General features: G+C 58.2%; 1 protein-coding gene, 2 long non-coding RNA genes and 1 other non-coding gene across 5 annotated transcripts; 1 reads left to right on the top strand and 3 right to left on the bottom strand.

Annotated features, from left to right (window-relative positions):
• Positions 1 to 12355, bottom strand: LOC122895811. The gene is made up of 3 exons (XR_006382310.1): positions 11869 to 12355; positions 4006 to 4120; positions 1 to 152 (listed from the first exon to the last, which is right to left on the bottom strand). It is a non-coding gene; the product is annotated as an uncharacterized LOC122895811 (long non-coding RNA).
• RAB26 (RAB26, member RAS oncogene family) lies at positions 8392 to 14280 on the top strand. Of its 2 annotated transcripts, none has more exons than XM_044233543.1 (9): positions 8392 to 8583; positions 9624 to 9734; positions 12151 to 12192; positions 12293 to 12359; positions 12562 to 12614; positions 12929 to 12994; positions 13094 to 13150; positions 13250 to 13326; positions 13457 to 14280. In XM_044233543.1, exons 1-9 carry the CDS (start codon positions 8392 to 8394, stop codon positions 13557 to 13559), a joined length of 768 nt encoding a protein of 255 aa, XP_044089478.1. In that variant the 3' UTR covers positions 13560 to 14280. The 2 variants fall into 2 exon arrangements, with proteins under 2 accessions (XP_044089478.1, XP_044089479.1); XM_044233544.1 differs by having other exon boundaries at positions 8571 to 8583; positions 12917 to 12994.
• Positions 14281 to 18135: 3855 nt separating this feature from the next.
• On the bottom strand, positions 18136 to 18771 carry LOC122895544. Its single transcript, XR_006382231.1, has 2 exons — positions 18577 to 18771; positions 18136 to 18350 (listed from the first exon to the last, which is right to left on the bottom strand). It is a non-coding gene; the product is annotated as an uncharacterized LOC122895544 (long non-coding RNA).
• On the bottom strand, positions 18456 to 18538 carry LOC122896231. Its single transcript, XR_006382391.1, has one exon. It is a non-coding gene; the product is annotated as a small nucleolar RNA SNORD60 (small nucleolar RNA).
• Positions 18772 to 18881: the final 110 nt, after the last annotated feature.

Genomic DNA, 18881 nt, shown 5'->3' with positions numbered 1-18881 from the left:
TGGAGGGAAATGGGAGGGTGTTGTTCTGGAAACGGGGCACCATAGGCCGCTTGAGAAGGCGCCCAGAGTGCACCTGGAGGCGAGGTGTGCAGCTGGGCGGGGGTGCACAGACCTGGGGCAGGTGAGAAACTCCAGAGGCAGGGAACCCCATCCTAGAAGAGGAGAAGAAAGAGGGCTTGGAGGGAGTCTGAGTGAGAGTGCCTCAGAGAAGGAGGAGTCTGAGGCACAGGGAAAGTTACAGGGGAGAACCCAGCAGGGGCTCAGGCCGCAGGAACAGAGCCAGGCGCTGGGGATGGTGCAGCCACACGTTCCCCCCCTTGGTCCTCCCTCACAGCACAGGTTCATATGTACCCCCACATGGGGCTTCTAGAACTCTCTACAGCCTCCCACCTCCTAGCCTTTCCCCATGTTGTTCCCTTTGCCTAGAACACTTTTCCATCCCACCTCCGAGATTCCTCATGCTTGCAGACTCAACTTGAGTTGCCTCCTCCTCCAGGAAGCTTCCCCAGCCCCTAATCCATGTGCTGATTTGCATCACACATTCAGGGGACACATTTATGGGCTACCAACTGCAGGTAGAGTATTTGTCCCCAGGTAAGTCGGGGCCCCTACTGCTCAGGGTCATCCTGTTCCTCGATCCTGCTGTGTCACCTATGCAGAGCTGAAGGCGCGGTGTTCACCCATGACCTTTACTGAGGGCACCTGGAGTGGAGGGTTCGCTAGGAAGCCAGAGGCCAGCAGGTTGGTGGCAAGGGAGTGTAGATGTGGCATGTGGCCCATTGTTTCTAGAAGCGTCTATGTGAGAGGAAAGAGGAGTGGCAAAGGTTTTTTTTTTTAACGTAGTAGAGGCTTGACTGGGTTTCCAGTCTGAGGGAAGAGCGTCCACAGACAGGGAAAGGTAGATGACACAGGGAGAGCACAGGGAGTGGATCAGCCTTTTGAGAGACCAGAGGAGTAAACTCACTTCTTCACTTCTCCATCATTCATTCACTGCCCTATTCCCCTGAGTCTTCCCAGCTCTAGGAGCTCTAGTCGTATTCCTTACTGAATGAGGTAACCAAAGTGTCTGCTGTCTCAGTGGGTGGCGCGTGGGACTCTTGATCTCAGGGTCATGAGTTCAAGCCCTATGTCGGCTGTAGAACTGACATAAAAGAAAAAAATAAGGTTACTAAACCACAGGCCTTAGTAAGTGGCCAAGTGGACCTCGCCGCTTACACAGGAAGCAAGCGATATTTCTGGGATTCTGTTTCAAACCCAAGCTTTTAATTTCAGTCAAGTGACAAAGTCAACGGAAGATAGACCTGTAAGAAACAGAGTTGCAAAATGACAAAAACAGACTAATCAAGTCTAAATGATGGTGTGAAGAGGGTTTTGGAGCCCATGCAATTGCTTCTAAAAGATTTCTGAAAGAGAAAGCACGTGTTTAAGTAAGAAATTAATTACCTGGAAATGAAATTCTAGACTGTTTCAACGAACAGAGAAAATAAAAGGTGCCAGAGATCTTGTATGATTCAGGGAGGAGGACATTGGAAGATTCTTTAATTATTGATAAAACAAGTTTTAAAGTGAGCTTTCTAAAGGTTTTTTTATTTTCTAATTTGTTTAAGTAATCTCTGCACCCAATGTGAGGCTTGAACTCACAACCCCAAGATCAAGAGCTGTATGTTCTTCCAGCCGAGCCAGCCAGGCGCCCCTTAAGGTTCTTAATTAGCAGCTAATGAGGGGCACCTGGGTGGCTCAATTGGTTAAGTGTCTGGCTCTTGATCCTGGCTCAGGTCATGATCTCAGGGTGGTGAGACCAAGCCCGCCCGGGATCAGGCGCCTGGCTGGCCATCGAACCTGCTTAAGATTCTCTCCCTCTCTCTCTCTGCCCCACCTCGCTTCTTTTCCTCTCTCCTTCTTTAAAACAAAAACAAAATAGTTAATGCTAACTATTAGCATGAAAGGGAAAACTTGGAGGTGGGTACACAAGCAAACCTGATAGGCCCAGTAAAGGATTACAAAAGAAAACAACGGATCAATGTATTAAACAGAACAGGCAAAATTAGACTGAGAACATGGGTGAGCATAATAACTGTAAATTCGTCAAATTCTCCTGCTAAACAACAAGGATTCTCATAATGAAAAGACATACTAAATCCAGGTAAATGCTGTTTTCAGGGATAAAACAAAGACAAATAACAAATAAAAGAATGGGAAAATAAAGACCTATAGAAGGTAGGTTGGCAGTTTAATACCAGGAAAATAGAACTAAAGAAAAAGATTTTGGGGGCTCCTGGGTGGCTCAGTGGGTTAAAGCCTCTGCCTTCCGCTCAGGTCATGATCCCAGGGTCCTGGAATCAAGCCCCACATAGGGCTCTCTGCTCGGCAGGAAGCCTGCTTCCTCCTCTCTCTCTGCCTGCCTCTCTGCCTACTTGTGATCTCTGTCAAATAAATAAATAAAATCTTTAAAAAATGATTTTTTTAGGGGCGCCTGGGTGGCTCAGTGGGTTAAAGCCTCTGCCTTCAGCTCAGGTCATGATCCCAGGGTCCTGGAATCGAGTCCCGCATCGGACTCTCTGCTCAGCAGGGAGCCTGCTTCCTCGTCTCTCTCTGCCTGTCTCTCTGCCTACTTGTGATCTCTGTATGTCAAATAAATAAATAAAATCTTTAAAAAAAAATTACAGAAGAGGGATGCCTGGGGGTCTCAGTTGGTTAAGCCTCTGCCTCCGGCTCGGGTCATGATCCCAAGATCCTGGGATCAAGCCCCACGTCGGGGTCCCTGCTCAGCCGGAAGCCTGCTTCTCCCTCTGTGGGCTGCTCCCCCTGCCTGTATTTTCTCTCTCACTCTCACTCTCTCTCTGGCAAACAAATAAATGAAATCTTTTTAAAAATTACAAAGGAAAATGATATACAATTGTTTGTAAACTTTTGATATTTAGGCAGTAGAACAAGACAAACTATTAAAACTGACTCCAGCAGAAATAAAAAGCCCAAGTAGACCAATCATGAAGGAAGCAGTTGAAAACGTAGGAGCCACGCCAGGAAAAGACACTCTCTCCAGATCTGTTCTGGGGAGGGAAATTTTATCAAATGTGCAAAGATCAGATAATTGTGATTTTATATATATTCTTAGGGGACACGGTCACATCTCCATATATTTAATGCATATTCATGCATAAAGCAATGAATTTAGTATAATATAATGTGCAGGTCTAAACAAGCTGGAGACCACCAGAAGCTGAAGAGGCAAGGGTTCTCCCCAGAAAGAAGCCTGCTTGCTTTAGCTCCAGAAGCCTCACTGCACCCTGTGGCCTCCCGAGTGTAGGATAACACGTCCGGGCTGTTTTGCGGGGCACGGTATTTGCCTAGATTATTTGTTTCGGCAGCTACGGGAGACCCAGACACCCACCTCCCCCACCAAACCTCCTAATGGTAACCACCGGGGCACAGGGTCTGGGGGGAACAAGAACTTTGATTCTTGCCTTTACCTTTTGTGTTGCTGACATGCTCCCCTGCCCCAAATCATGCAGCCCTTTCCTAATCAAGAAACAAGAACAGCGGATGCAAGCAGAGCCCTTGCCCCCAGAGGGCAGTCAGGAGCTCCGGGGCTGCTCTGCGCTCCTCCTGCCCGAGGTCTTGCATGCCCACCTCCTGCCTTGCTGCAGAGTCTGGATCCCATCAGCTCCCTGCCTGCCTCCGCCCCGCACTGGGCTCCAGGGCACACATGTTTTGCATCCAGACACCACCCAGAGCACTCAGGTGTGAGTCCCGGAGCTGCAGTGGGAAGGAAAGCCCGAGGGCAGATCCTGCGGGCACACCGCCAAGGGAACAGCCCACTGCCCAGCCCGCACCCAACAGTTCCTGTCCCACGGAGGCGGGGCGGACGCCTACCCCTTACCACTTGCCCAGGAGGGCCTCAGGGTCACAAAGGTGAGCCCACGGCAGGTGGGGTGTGGGGTGTGTCCTGGAGGGAGCAGGACACTCAGCGTGGCCCCTAGGCACCTGGCGTGGGGGAGGGGGCACCTGACGTCAGCTGTTTCCTGGGGTGACTCTTTCCTCTCTCTTCTGGGTGGAGGTCCAATTCCGAGCTGCTGCGGCTCCTCTCTGCCGTCTCTATAGCAACGTTCACGTGGATTTCCTAGAACAGAAGGTGCTGGAGCTGGAAGGGACCTCAGAGATCAGCTCCTCCCGCCCCCTCATTTCAGGGAGAGGGGAGCAGGTCCAGAGACACCACATTCTCCAGGTCCCTCAGCACGCCAGGGATCCAGCTGCAGCTCCTGCCTGCGGGCACCCTTCCCCACCAGGGTCCCTCCCCTGTGATTGCAGACAGCTAACTTCCCGAGGACTGACTTATGGGAGGTGCTCTGGGGTCACAGGGCTTAGCTTCGCCACTCTCCCCTTCGGAACAGACCCCTGGAGTCCAGCCCAGCCCCGTCCTGCTCAGTCACAGACCTCGGCATTCAGGGCTCCACGGAGGCAGAGCAGGGAGGCTGGGCGCTGTCAGGAGGTCCAGAGGCTGGGGCTGAGGCCGGGCTGCACCCCCCTCCCCAATCACGGGGAGCCAATGTCCCTGGCCAAGTGGGTGGGGGCAAGAACAGGGGGTGGGAGGAGCCAGGGAAGGCTACCTGCCTGGGGGAGGGGGCTCCAAGCAGGGCCCGGCAGGTCAAGAACTCTGATCCCTGCCCCAGACTGCCTGACTTGGCCCACTTGGAAAGGGGGCTCCAGAGACAGACTGCCTCAGGCCACAGATCCTAGAGGGCTGTTGTGTCTGGGGACTCCAGGACCAAGGGGCCAAACCCCCAGGAGGGCAAGTCAGAGGGCATGCGAGAGCTGGGGGCCCCAGTCTGTGTAGGCACCTGGCACGGGCGCCACCAGAGAGTCCTAGGGTGAGGATCCCCCGTGAGGCAGGAACAGCTGCAGGGTTGCTCCAGCTCTCCGCGGAGACATGGGGACATGGAGACCTTTGTCTGTCCAACAGAGTCAGCCCTATGGCAGGAGGGTTGAGGGTGACGGGCATCCCTCCCCTATGCTGCACTCTAGCTCAGCCCGGCAATCTGGGCAGCCCAGGTCCAGCCAAGGCCATGCTCCTGAACTTTCCCACCAAACTGGCCCTTTTCCTCCCCCTTGTGGGCAGCCTGGTCTAGTTATCTCTTGCTGTGTAAAAACAAAAAAAATCTCCCAATGCTCCTGAATCTGCCGTCTGGGCCAGGCTCAGTGGAGACAGCTGTTTCTGGTCAGCATGGAACCCCGGGACCAGAGCACCCATCGCCGGATGACTTCCTGGGTGGCAAATGGGCTCCTCTCCCTCTGGGATTCTTCACGAGGCCGCCCGGGCTGTCTCACAGCGTGGCCACCGGGCTCCAAGAACGAGTGTTCCAGGACACAGGAAATAGGGGCTGCCCGTCTGTAGGGTCTGGGTCTGGAAAAGGACATGGGGTCACTTCTGCCCTGCGTATTGGTCAGAGCAATCACAGAGCCAGAGGCTGGGGACAGAGGCCTTCCTGCCTGACGGGAGGCCAAAGAACTTGCCGTCTGCCCGTGCCTCAGCGCTCCACCGCCTCTGCCCCAGGGGCTCTCTTCTTGCCTCACCATCAGGCCTGCAGGTTCTGTATTTCTGGGAGGTCTCCTCTGCCCCTGTTCCCTCCCCCCGGGTTACTGCCAGCCACTCCAACGCATCTCCCTGTCTACAGGCTGCACCGCGCCCCCCTCCTCTTGCCCCCTGTATGCCTGTAGCAGTGTCCTATGCTGCTTTGCTCAGAAACCAGGCATGGCTCCCTACTTCTCGCTGAACAGTTTCCAAGCTCCTAGGCTAAACATTCAAGTTCACTTCAGAACCTAGCCCCCTCCTGCGTTACCAACTGGATTTCCTCCAAGCAACTGGACCACACTTTGGCCTCTGCTCCTCCGAATGCCTGCCTACTGGCGCTCTGACCCTGCATGTGTTCACTCCCCCCACCTAGCAAGACTCTCTGTCTCCTCTCCTGTTGGACTCCTGCTCAGCCTTCAAAGCCCAGATCAAATGTCCTTCCCCCACAGAGCCCTGCTCGGGCTACTTGATTATTCTAGGCTTGCCTCACTGCACACTGCGATGCAGCCTGCCTTATCCTTGTTAGCAATGATGTGTCCTGAAGTGGGGCCCGTTTCTAACTCATATTTCTTTCACCAATTTAGTAAGTTAATTGAGGTCTGCAGCCAGCTGCCAGGGATATGGCAGTGACCAAGACAAGCTGCTTCCTGTACCCAGGGAACTTCCATTCCAGAGAGTGAGACAGATGGCAAATGGAGGAACCAAGGGACTTAGATCAAAGATTAGAAGGATGGCTGGAAGGCAAGAGAAGCACAAAGAATGCATGATCCGGGGTCCTAGAACTCTCTCCCTTTGAAAGAAATCAGAGACCTGGGTTTTTACATATATTCTTCTAATTTTAAATGTTTCAAGGTCAAGTAGTTCTCTTCGGCTGCTTTCAGCCTTCCTCCCCTCCTGGCTCCCCATTCTCTCTTCCTGGTTACCCCATTAGCACTAGCCCTCACCCTCAACTCAGCTGCCTTACCTACAGCCCCCACCCCTAGGGTACCCAAACTCCCTTCTGGTTTCCCTTGGGCAACAGCTGACAGGAGGAGATAGGAAGCCTCTTGCCTGGGACCCAGGGGTCAGTGGGCATGGGCTGAGAGCCTGGGCCAGCCACCCTGAAATTGGCCTCATGGAGTGTCGGACACCTGCTATCCCCAGGGCCCCAGCAGCAGGAGCTAACCCTCCACCCCAAGCCCCTCGACCCACACATGTGGGCATTGGCCTGGAAGAAGTGGGGGTCCTGAGGAGTGAGACAAGAAAGGAGGCCCAGGACTCCTCAGAGGGCTTCGCCAGGTTTGCCCCCCAGGTCTGACAAGGCCTTGAGGGATGGGTTTCCCGAGTCCTGGGCCAATGCCGCCAGGGATGTTCTCTGGATCTGGAGTTCCCAGGCACAAATCCTGGCTCTGTCACATTCCAGCCTGGTGACCTTGGACAGCTCTCTTCCCTCCTCTGGGCCTCAGTTTTCCCACCCAGTCACCGGGGATCCTGGCACCACCCACCTCACAGGATAGTTTTGAGGACGACTTGTGGCTGACACACAATAAAAGGCAGCTTCCCGCAGCCTCTCCAATGCAGGGCCCCGCCAGAGCCCCCTGGGTAATCCCTGGCTGTGTTCTTCCAGACCTCAGAGCCCTAGAGGCAGCTTCTGTCCATTATCATTATTGGGCTCTGAATGGGCTAGGGGCCATGTGACAGCTGTCACATCCTGGGGGACAGCCAGGCCACCCTCCAGCTGCCACAGGAGTATAGAGCAGAGGCTGATCCCAGAACCACGGCCCTTCTGCCTACACTCACTGCCCACAAGCCCCATGTTGGCTCACTACCCTTGGGGTCCCACGATCATCTCAGCCTTATTCTCCAACCCCAGAGAATCCTGGGTGGAGACAGACAGTTCAGGGGAGGTGTCAGGCTCTGGAGACTGGTCTGCCAGGGACCAGCATGGGGTGGGGCAGTCAGCACTTGGCCTCCTTGGGGCCACAACCTGGCACCAGAAGGCCAAGGAGCTAGCCACCTCCTGGGGCCTCCCACCTCCTTCTCCTCCCAGACAGAGCCCCGGGGTAAGGGCCACTCAGAGCGCTTGCTGCTCCTGTAACTCAGATTTCCTCTTACCCGAGGATCCTGGGGCTTCAGCCCAGCGGGCAGAAGCTGCGGGGGAGAGTGCCCTGCAGCTCTCAAGCGCCAGCTTGTCCTGCTGCCCATAACCAGCTGTCAGCTGAGCCGGGAGTGCTCTGAGCGCCCGGGGTTTGTTTGCCTGCCCCAAGGGGAGAAGTGGGGACACAGCGGGCCAGCTGGCATCTCTGGCTGAGAAGAGACAGAAATCCAAGGTGTCCGCCCCACGCAGTCCCACTGCCTCAGCGCCCCAGTCTCGGGACACTCTCCTCCACCCACCCAGTCCCAGGCCCAGAGGCCATCTCGTGAGGGAGGAGTGGTGTACAGAGCGCGGGGAAGCGACAGGCCCAGCGCCCCACAGAGGTGGCCACGGAGCGGGATCGCGGGGCCCGAGGGCAGGGTAGGAGCTGCCCACAGCGGGCAGAGGCGCGCCCACCCGGCGCACTTAGGGCAGTGCGGGGTCCTTGTGACCCCGCCCCCGGGCGGCCGGCTCATTTGCATGCCCCCGCCCCAACGCGGCCATTGGCGGCGGCGGCGGGAGGCCGGGCCTAAGTGGCTGCGGGCTGTGGGGCGCGGGGGCGGGGCGGCGGGGAGCGGGGTGCCAGGGATGCCGCGGCCACCGCTGCCGCGGGACGGGTTCGGGTCCGCGTCGCGCTCCGTGAGCGCGGGGAGCTGGGCTGCCCGGAGCGCGGCGGCTGCAGCGGGAGCTCCCTGAGTGCCCGCCCGCCATGTCCAGGAAGAAGACCCCCAAGACCAAGGGGGCCAGCGCGCCCGCTGCCTCCGCGCTGTCCGCCGCCAATGGGTCCCGGCCCGCGCGCCCTGGGACTGCGCGACCTGTCCCCCAGGCGCGGCCCAACGGGCCCCCGCAGCCCGGCCGGCCCTCGCTTGGCGGGGGCGACTTCTACGACGTCGCCTTCAAGGTGAGCCGGCCCCCACCCCACACGAGTGCAGCAGGTGGCGCTCGGACTGAGCCCAGCGGGGAGGGGTCGGGGAGGGTATGGAGGGCTCCGCGGACCCTGGGCAGGGAGCCCGCCCGAGCGGCACCGTGTAGCTGGCACGGCTGACACCGCGCACGGCATACACACACAGCTGTCGGACCTGGATTTCAAATACCGAACAGCTGGCATGGCCTGCCCGCTAACGCCCCAGCTGGCAGGGTCGGACAAGGGGTCCCGAACCTGGCAGGCACTCCCTCCCCATTCCCTAATGGCCCCCGCACCCACCCGAGCCCCAGTTTCACCATTTCCCATATGCTGCCTTCCCTCACCCCCAGGGTCTGTGGGTCTCCTCTTTTTTGGGGGAAAGGGGAGACTAAGGAGAGGTTTGCCAGTGGGGTGTGGAAAACTGGGACCTCCTTCAGACCTAGGCAGAAGCCTGCGGAGGGGTTGCCCCCACTGTCTTCAGGTTTTGGAGCCTTTGACAGCAGGCTGGGGGAGGGGTGGATGAGGGGGAGGCCTGATTTCTCCCTCTTGGTCTTGGTCCCCACACCCGACCTGGGCCTTCTCAGGCCAAGATCTGACCTCATGTGGCAAATTCTTCCAGAATCTTATGAGATTAGAAGAAGCCCCATGGTCTCTACCCCCAGAGGCCTCTCCAAAGGTCTCCAGCCACCAACCTCCAGACTCCACTCCCTACCAAGCCCCAAAAGCTCCCCTTCCAGATCAAGGTTGGGTGTCTAGGGTCTGGGGGTGGGGTTAGGTAGGACCCTGCATGGAAGCAGCCACCCCCGTTCCCCACTAATTGAGACAGATTACTGTTCAAGCGAAAGGGGACCGAACCTTCTGGAGGTGGAAGCTGGGACCATAGCCGCCCTGTCTCCCCCAGGCCTCCTCCTTGCAGTCCTGGGACAGTTCGTCTACTCCTGACCAGGCCAGCTCAGGAAAGACCAGACACCCCTCTGGGTGGGCCAGCAACTCGGTCCCCTCTGGTCCTAACACCTCTGATCATCCTACTGCCCCAGGTCATGCTGGTGGGGGACTCAGGTGTGGGGAAGACCTGCCTGCTCGTGCGCTTCAAGGATGGGGCATTCCTGGCAGGGACCTTCATCTCCACTGTGGGCATCGACTTCCGGGTGAGAATGGAGGCTGATGTCCTCAGCACTGAGCCGACCCAACCATGCCCTGCCCCACCCCCCTGCACCGTCCATAAGTTCTCACAATACACCTGGGTAGTGTTCTCCCTTAGCCCTGGGGTACGTCCTGGTTGGGACACTCAGGGTCAAGGTGGTTGAGGTGAGATGCCTTAACCACCAAAATGCTCCAACTCTGGATACCCTAAGGGTCCTGGAGACAGGTGAGGGTGGCATGTGACTGAAGCAGGGGGTTGCACTCCCTGTGCCTAGGGCTGTATTCTGTGCCTCAGGGTGGGTGGGCTGGGTGCCCCAGGGGGTGGCCATCAGCGGGAACTCAAGCCCATGTTCCCTTGGGAGGATAACATCACCGCCCCACTGTACACAGCCTGCCAAGGACCGAAGAGAGAAGTGGCTGTGGGGCACATGCCCCCTCCTGGAACTGGGGGTTGGGGGGTCCCTACCCTTGGGCAAGGAAGCTCACAGGAAACGGTCTCACCTGGCTGTTCCCCTCTGCCAGAGCCCCCTCCCACATTGCCCCCAGCAGGAGGGCTGTGTCTCTGGGGTTTTTTTGGGCAGGGGGGAGTGCCCCTGCATTTCAGGGCTCCCCACACGTCCCTGACACCCTAAGAGCCTGTGGGGCCAGCAGGGAATGACGAGAGCCAGAGCAGTTGAGCCCCCTCTACCCACCAGTCTAAAGTCTGAGCGCCTTGCCAAGGTGCTGGTGTGTTCTAGACAAATCCCAAATTTGCATTTTTCTCACCCTTTAATTAGACCCAGTTGGCGGAAGGCTGGGAGGGAGGACCATTCTGGGAACGGAAAAGGGGGCTCCCTCCAGTCTGGGGAGCCATTAGTTACCCTGCTTGGGGGTGCAGTTCCCCTCAAGTCTTCTGAGATGAAACAAGGATTCAAGTGCCAGAAAGGGACAGTGTAGGCCCTGGACATGTGGTCCTTGGCCTGTTTTGGCCCCAACTTCCCCCTTCTCACCTCCTTCTTAGTTCTGGGGCAGGTGGTGAGGGAGGTGAGGCCGCTTGGTTCACACCCCAGTTCAAGGGTGCCAGTGAAGGCGGGGTGTCCTCCCCAGCCTCCTCTCTGCCTGGCAGATGGCTTTGCCACTGGTTCCTGGGAGACCCAGAAGCACCCTGACAGCAGGAGCTCAGGGAAGAGGGAGGCGTGTGGTCCCACCTGCCAGGGCCAGAGGCCACCAGGCCCTCAGCCAGTGGTTGGCAGGCCCCAGCCCCACCCAGCAGATGGTAACCGTGGGATTGGGCCACTCCCTGCCAGTAGTTCTGAACTTCGAGGGCCTGCTGGGGGACCATTACTAGCCAGCAAACACTCAATGTGCACCCACCGTGTACCAGGACAGTTTCTGGGCTCTGTGGTTACTGTACTAGGTCCTGTCCTGTGGCAGCTGTTGTCCCAGAAGGAAGGGAGTCTTTTAAATTTGAGCAAATATTTAGCTCTCGCTCTGGGCCAGTCCTCAGTACTTCACACAAAGTAGCTCAGAAAACCACTGTGATGGGCACCCTGGTTATCCCCATTTGTGGATGGAGAGACTGAGGCACAGAATGTTAGTAATGGGCCTGGGGTTATATCAGGATGACTTCACCTAAGTCGTGTGGGTGGCTCTCTGAGCAGAAGCAGCATCACGTGTAGAGCTGTGAAAAGCTGATGGCCCCTCAGAGGGGTTGGGGTAGGGCCTCCGGGCCTGCGGGCAGGCTGCCAGGGTACAGGGACAGATGCACGTGGTGAGCCTGAGCTGGCAAGGAGGTGCGGGGAAGCAGACTAGGATTAGGCGCCAGGGGGAGGTGAGGCAGCAGGGCTGGTCTGGGGAGGTGCTGTGGCAGGGCAGGGAGGAGGGGGAGGGTCAGCCCAGTCAGTCGTGGAGTCAAACCACGACTGACTGGGCTGCGTCACTGAGGGCGGTGGAGCGGCAGGGGCCCTGTGCCAGGCCTCTGAGGTGGGCAGAGAAAGCACACACGTGGCCCGGGACGGGACACGGCCGGCTGCAGGGGGCAGCCCCCTCCAAGTCCATCAGGAGGGCCAGCTGAGTGGGAGAGGGGCCTAGAAATCACCAGGCACGGGGGGGGGGAGAGCTGGGGGGATCCCAGGATATGGGTTCAAGGCGTAAGTTTACCTGCAGGTTCAGGGAGGCGAAGTGGTCAGACAAGAACCAGGAGGTGAGCATCGGGGATAGAACCAGCCAGCTGAGGGAGACAGGATAAGAGTGAATTTCGGAAAAAAAAAAGAAAAAAAAAAAAAGAGTGAATTTCGGGGGCATGCCAGGGGCTGCTAGATCTCAGGCTCAGTCCTGGCCTGGCACTGCGGCCACCCCCACTGCACCCTCAGGAGCCCCCCAGCAGGGGGCAGCACTGTCTCTAGCTGCGGGGCTCAGCGGAGCTGGCTGGCTGTCTTTCAGAACAAAGTTCTGGATGTGGACGGCATGAAGGTGAAGCTGCAGGTGAGAGGAGGCGGGGCGTGGGAGGTGAGTGGAAGGGTGGGGGGTGGGTGAGGGACAGGGGCTGGCAGCCCTGACTCGTGGGCTGTGCCTGTCACTGCAGATCTGGGACACAGCAGGCCAGGAGCGGTTCCGCAGCGTCACCCACGCCTACTACCGCGACGCCCATGGTGAGCTGGTGGGCATGGGTGCCAGCCCCAGGAAACAGGAGGCTGCGCCCCCCGGGTGCCCTGCTGCTCTGGCCTCTGCTCAGAGGAAGGTGCCCTGGGAGTGTGCACAGCAGGCAGTGTGGAGGCTGCGATGCCCGAGGGTGTGGGTGACAGGAAGGTGCTGTGGGCCCTGGCGGTATTCTCACGGGCCCTCTGCCCCCAGCACTGCTGCTGCTCTATGATGTCACCAACAAGGCCTCCTTTGACAATATCCAGGTCAGTGGTTTCCCCCCTTGTGGTGGTCAGAACAGGCCATGTTGGCATTAGGGTCCCAGAGGGCTGAGCACCCTACTGACAGGGAGAAGTGGCCCCTCTGGCGGCTCGGGGTGCCTGAGAGCCAAACGGGGTCTGGGGACCTTCTAGCTCTGTCAAAGGTACTTGTCGGCGATGCCTCAGCCTGGCACGGGGACCACTATTTCTGGGCCCCTCCCGTCGGCCAGAGCCCAACAGGCGCTTTGTGCAGTGCGACCTGGAGGGGCAAGGGGCACGCAGGAGTGCCAGGCTCCAGCTGGCCTCAGCTTGCCCCCCAGGCCTGGCTGACCGAGACCCAGGAGTACGCCCAGCATGATGTGGTGCTTATGCTGCTGGGGAACAAGGTGAGCGCCCGGGCCCACCCTCCTCCACCCTGGCTCTTGTTGGGGCGGGTGAGGGGTGGGCAAGCCCAGGACCGGTTCTCACCAAGACCCCCGTGCCAGGTGGACTCTGCCCAGGAGCGTGCGGTCAAGAGGGAGGATGGGGAGAAACTGGCCAAGGTGAGCCAGGGCAGGGTGGGTGGCCAGCGGTGTCCCTGGGGTCCAGGGCTCGGGCTGTCCCCACCAGGCTGCCACCTGGCTGGCAGCACCTGTTTTTAGGAGTATGGGCTACCCTTCATGGAGACCAGTGCCAAGACAGGCCTCAACGTGGACTTGGCCTTCACCGCCATTGCAAAGTAAGTCCTAGTCTGCTAAGCCCTAGTCTGCTTCCTGGACCAGGAAGAACCCCCCCCCCCCATACCTGGGGTCTGTATCTCCTTCCTGGGGTAGAAGCCACTCTGTCCCATGGTCACCCCCACCCCACAGGGAGTTGAAGCAGCGCTCCATGAAGGCACCCAGTGAGCCCCGCTTTCGGCTGCACGACTATGTCAAGAGGGAGGGCCGAAGCGCCTCCTGCTGCATACCCTGAACTTGGGAGGGCCTTGCAAGGCTGGATGGAGATTCCATAGCCCCCGCCCCCCAATTCAGTCATCCCGCACTCAATCCTCGGATATCCGTTCCTGGGACTCCCAGACCGAGTCTTGCCTTTCCCAGAGGCTCAGGCCCAAGAGGCTGTAAGGAGCCAGTAGGTCTGCACCTCCCTTCACCTGCTGCTGCCTGAGGGCTTTGAAGGAAAAGGAAGGGTCTTGGGTACAGGAGGGAGCAGCCATAGTCCCTCTGCTGCCCCCTCCTGGACAAGCCCTGCCTTGAGGCCGGGCCCCAGTGCCTAACCCCTAGAGAAAGCCTTGTCTTTGGCTGCACACGCTGTCCAGGCAGGGAAAAGCCAGGACTCCTGCCTGTGCCTGGGCCGAGGGCTGCACAGCAAACCATACCATGCATTTGTGCCCCAAGAACCAGAGCCACCTGCTTCCAGCTCACACACTAGGAGACTCTGGTTCCAACGTCAACACAGACCTCCTTTCTTGCTACCTTGGAGAATGCCAAGGTTGGGGCTTTGTAATAGAGGAACAGCATGTGGGAAATCACAGAAAGTCAGGGAAACTAGAACTGCCAGCCTCACCGAGACCTTGCGTGGTGAAGTCAAGCCGGGGGCTGGTAGTGTGCTTCATGTCGTACTCAAATCTTTAAGTCTATCTTCAGATTAATAAGCTTTGTTTTCAGTCCTAGTGAATAAAGTTGTGTTTTCTGGCCTGCGTCTCTCTTCTGCTGAAAATCCCCCTTTAGACCCCTCGGCAAAGTACAGGTCATCTTTAACACTGAGAGAGTGGCACCCCGCCCGTAACTAGGTTGCTTGGAACCCTAATGGTCTCTAGGGAGCATGGGAGAGCCTAAGTGGTTCATGTCCACTCCCCTTGCCCTTCAAAGACCCAGCGGAATAGAAAACAGAGCCTCATGGCCTGTTAGTGCAGAATTAAAGAGTTCCTGACCTACCGAAGGCACGGGCCAAAAAAGCCCCCAGTATTTCTGGCCTTATAGGGAAATATGGAGAAGGCAGTTCCAACAGAGGGGGGGGAGTCATGGTATGACCATCCTTCTCCTTTGGCTCTGTCCCAAGACTGCTGGGAGACAAGCTGGTGCTCCTGTTGCGGAACCCAGACTGGATCACTCAACTGAAGAACCAAGTGGCACTCAGAGACCTTGGGGGATAGGAGGTTTACTTGACGCAGCGGCAGGCTCAAAGGAAAGTGATTTCCAAAGGTCTGAGCCCAAGCACACGCAAGGGGAGTAATTCGTACATCGCTAGTTCTGTGTACATGGCACTTTGGCGGGTGTGGTGAGCGGGGCAGGGACTGGGATTCCCCTGCTGGCCCAGTCAGCCATCTCACAACACAAGTTTTCCTTATGATATGCCCCCTTTGATGCTCCTTTAAACACTTAGCTTAGAGGGCATCATCGCCATCTGCTCTGGGTTGGTAGCCTTGCAAAGCTAATACGTAGGCAGTGGTCCGCCTGGTATTTTCTATGAACTCTGAGGGTATTCAGGATGTGGGGACTAACAGTGATGAGGAGGATGGAGGAAGAGTGCCTTCAAGGTCTGTTTAGCCTTTGTCTTCCTCTCAAACTTCTCCATCTGACTGCCCACAGTGGGTTGGATGGGTCCAGTGAACTGTGGCGCCCGCATCACCTCTAAACTACAAGTCCCGCCAGGTGCCGGTTACTGTTTCATCCGGCATTTCCTCCCGCGATTTATGCAGACGGGGCCTTATTCTGTCGGCAGCGCGCGGCAGGCATGTGAGCACTGAACCCAGCGCCCCATCTGTCTGACTCGACGCAGGAGCACGAGGTTCCCCGGGGTAAGGGGAGGGAGGTGAGGGTGAGGAAGCCTGTAAGCAGGAAAATGTGGCAACACATTCAAAGGCAACGCAATAAGCAACACCACTGGCAAGTCTCTGGGGGAACGTCTAGTCAGAAGGGGCAACAGTGTACAGTCTGACTCCTAAGACGCTGACCAGTGCTAGGGACCTTGCGAGCCGATGTCCATCTCAGTGGGGACCCGTCAAAGGTGAAGCTGGAGTGGGCCCACAGGCTCTGGCTGGACTTTACACTGGTGCCACTCATCTGCATGTTGAGCTTTTTTCCTCCCAAGTAGTGAACTCACAGGGGACACCCGAGACCTTGAGGGCAGGAGTGGCTAGAGCCACAGTGTGGGGCCCTGTCCGCTATGGTTGAGGGGATGTTTCCTCCAATCTCGGACTCAACCGCATCCTGTCTAAAGGGTACCAGGGACCCTAAGGAGATTGGGGTCCTCTCAATGGTGTATCTTTGTGACTCATTAATGGTGCCCCCCCGGGCCTGAAGCTGCTCCTTTGTCTCCAACAGGCTGTGTTTCCTGGGAGGCTCCCTGGCACCAGGGAGGCCGTCTGTATAACTAGGAAGGGAAACCCAGTGTCCCAGGCATGCAGTGAGTACATGGGAGAGCTGGGGGTAGGAGATCTGGCCACTGAAGCTTAGTTTCCTGACAGACTTTGCTGAAGTCTCCTTGAGGGTACAATTCATTTGCTCCACTTTCCTGGAACTTTGGGGCCCGTAGCCAGCGTGGTCTCCAGGTGATGCTGAGAGATCTAGACCTGTACAAGATCTGCTACAGATGCAGGCCCATTGTCACTATGGAGTGTTAACGCAGGCCAAACCTGGGCATGACTGTCCTTTTCCCTCAGGACAATGGCAGGGAGGCTTTTTTTTTTTTCAGCTTCCCTTGATCATCCTTTCCCCTCAGGACGACGGCAGGGAGGCAGACTTTTTTTCTTTTTAGCTTCTCTTTCAGCTGTGACCTCCCTGTTTGCGCAGACCCTACTCGCAGCCTCTATTAGCTGGGTGATGTTCATCTGTCCCAGCGAAACCCACTAGGTTTCAAGTTTTTCCTCACGTCTGGGGCACCCTGCGCCGTGAAGGAGGGGTTTACCATTTGCAGCTTTCCTGGGCCTCACGGTCAAATGGAGTGCACATCTAATCGCTTCAGTTTCTCATGGTTGTCCCTGGGGACTCCCTGGTTCTTAGGTGACCAGGGATACCTTAGTCATGTTCATGGGTTTCTTAGCTCCTGCTTGGATTCCCCAGAGGACCTCCTGGCATCAGCAGGTGCAGGCCTGTCCTTCATCTGTGGTGAAGTCCCATGCTGGGTGCTGCTTCGGTGCAGCTGCTCTAGCCCAGGCGGCCGGGCCAAGGCCTCCCGCAGGTGCGTGCGCCTCCCCTTTCCTGTTAAACATGGCATGGTAACTGCTGGCAGTCCTCCCAAGATGGCCCAGAATCTGGAAGAGGGACTCCATGAGGTCTACCACAGCCTGTGGCTTCTCAGAGGAGGGTGGGGGGTTATCTTTCCACTCGAGGAGATCAGTGGTAGAGGGAGGCTGGTAATACATCATAGAACGGCCAGGCTCCCTTCCCATCCCATCGCATCCCATCCTCATCGTAACTCTTGGGTTCCAGTGCCTCTCATTCCAGCATTTGGAACGCGCATGCACCTGTCCTGGGGCACAGTCCCGAGGCTGGTCCTGGAGGGAGCGGATCCTCCGGGCCTGGGGACAGTGGGGAGATTGATGGCAGTGGAATGTCTGGAACTGGGGGGACAGGTGCAGATGGCCTTGGGGTTGCATACGTTGGGGGCGAGATCAGTTCACCCCTAGGATCTCCGGTTAGGATGTGCGGAGGCTGGGGCTTCTGCTGGGTCACTTGGGTGAGGCGACTCAGACCCTGGCCTGTCCCTGCTTATTTCAAGTGAATCACACCCCAGAGAGAGTCTAGTTGTCCTGGTTCTCCCGTCATGACTCGCCATACTCTCCAAACCGTTGGGACATCTAGTGTCCCTTCCGAAGGCCACCAGACATTAAAGGGGTTCTCAATTTGCTGGGGTTCATCTTGACTCCACTCTCCTGAAAACTCCTCAAGATGTTTGATCATGGTCTCAAGGACCATACTCTGGCCTGATCCCATGGTGATGTTCCTGTGTGCGGGGACACAGAGACCGGGTGGGTCTCTAGGGGAGGCTTGGCGGTGGAGGGGTCAGTGCTGACTAACGATGGGAATCCATTCCGGTGCGGCCACATACCGCAGCCCTTCACCACAGCATCGCAGACGGGCCCACTTGGGCTCCGCAGACCACAGGAACCCAAGGGTGCCCACCCCTGGAGTCTCAGGATCAGTTAGTCTGGGGGCAGTCAGGCCGGACCACGCATCCAAGCACAGGTCCACTCCACACGCTGACACGTTCCCTTTCTAGGAACTCGGACCTGTGACACTGGAGAAGTCTCCGGGGCGTCACCGGGCTCCCCCTCCCATCCCAGTGGGTGCATCTCTCTGGGTCCAGGGCCCTGGGCCCGACCGTGATCCCACGTCAGGACCAGGTCCTCCCCTGCCGCGGCCCCTGGGCCCAGCGGAAACAGCGGAGCAGGGCGGGTTCCAGGCATCCGGCAGGGAACTGCCCGACGTCAGGCAGGGCGCACCTCCTGCGTTAGGATCCCCCCGACCGGGGGCAGCGACGGGCCCCCGCGGGTGGCCTTCCCGGCCCGGAACCAGACGCCCACGAAGAAGCACGCGGCACTCGCAGCTCTCGGAGAACACGTTTATTTGACGCCAGGGGCCTTGGACGAGGGGCGCACCTCGGACATCTCTGCTTCCGCGCACGCGGCCTCCTCGTCCCTCCCGCGGGGACCGACCTGCTCCCCGCGACTCACCACTTGGCTCTCCTGCGCAGGCTCCAGACGCGCCGGGCTCCCGCCTCACCAGCAGGCCGCGGGCTGGCGTCCGCGGCTCCCCCGCCGCCCTGGAAGGCACACAGTGCCGCACCGTGAGCAGAGACCCCCCCCCCTCCCCGCCCCAGACGAGGCAGCGTCGCACCCACCCCCGCCAGCACGCGCGGCGCACCCCGAAGCCTCAGTCGCGCGCGGATAATCAGACTGCGAGCGCAGTTGTCATACGAGGTGTCAGAAGTACGGCAGCTCATCACAGGCTCCACGCCGCGCAGGGGAGCGGGCCCCGCCCAGCCTTACCTGCAGGGAGGCGGAGGTCTGGAGGCTCCTACTTCCCGGGTCGGTGGGAGGTGACGGGCGGGGAGGCAGGAGGCAGAAGACGCGAACGGCGCAGAGGCGGAAGGGCGTCAGGCCGGACTGCAAGCTTGCGCGACCCCTCACACCCACGAGGGGGCCAGCGCGCCGGCCTACGGAAAAAAATGAACCTCACCTGCAGTCGACCCGAAAGAGAGACACAGCGCGTGGCTCAGGCTTTTATAGAAAGGGCACCACTGTGATTGGGCCATCCTGACGGAAGTACCGCCCCCCCTCACCGCTGATACGCT

Source organism: Neovison vison, chromosome 14, assembly GCF_020171115.1.
Source record: "Neovison vison isolate M4711 chromosome 14, ASM_NN_V1, whole genome shotgun sequence".
NCBI lineage: Eukaryota > Metazoa > Chordata > Mammalia > Carnivora > Mustelidae > Neogale > Neogale vison.
The sequence above is the reverse complement of the archived record's forward strand: the minus strand, read 5'-3'. Positions and strand labels throughout refer to the sequence as shown.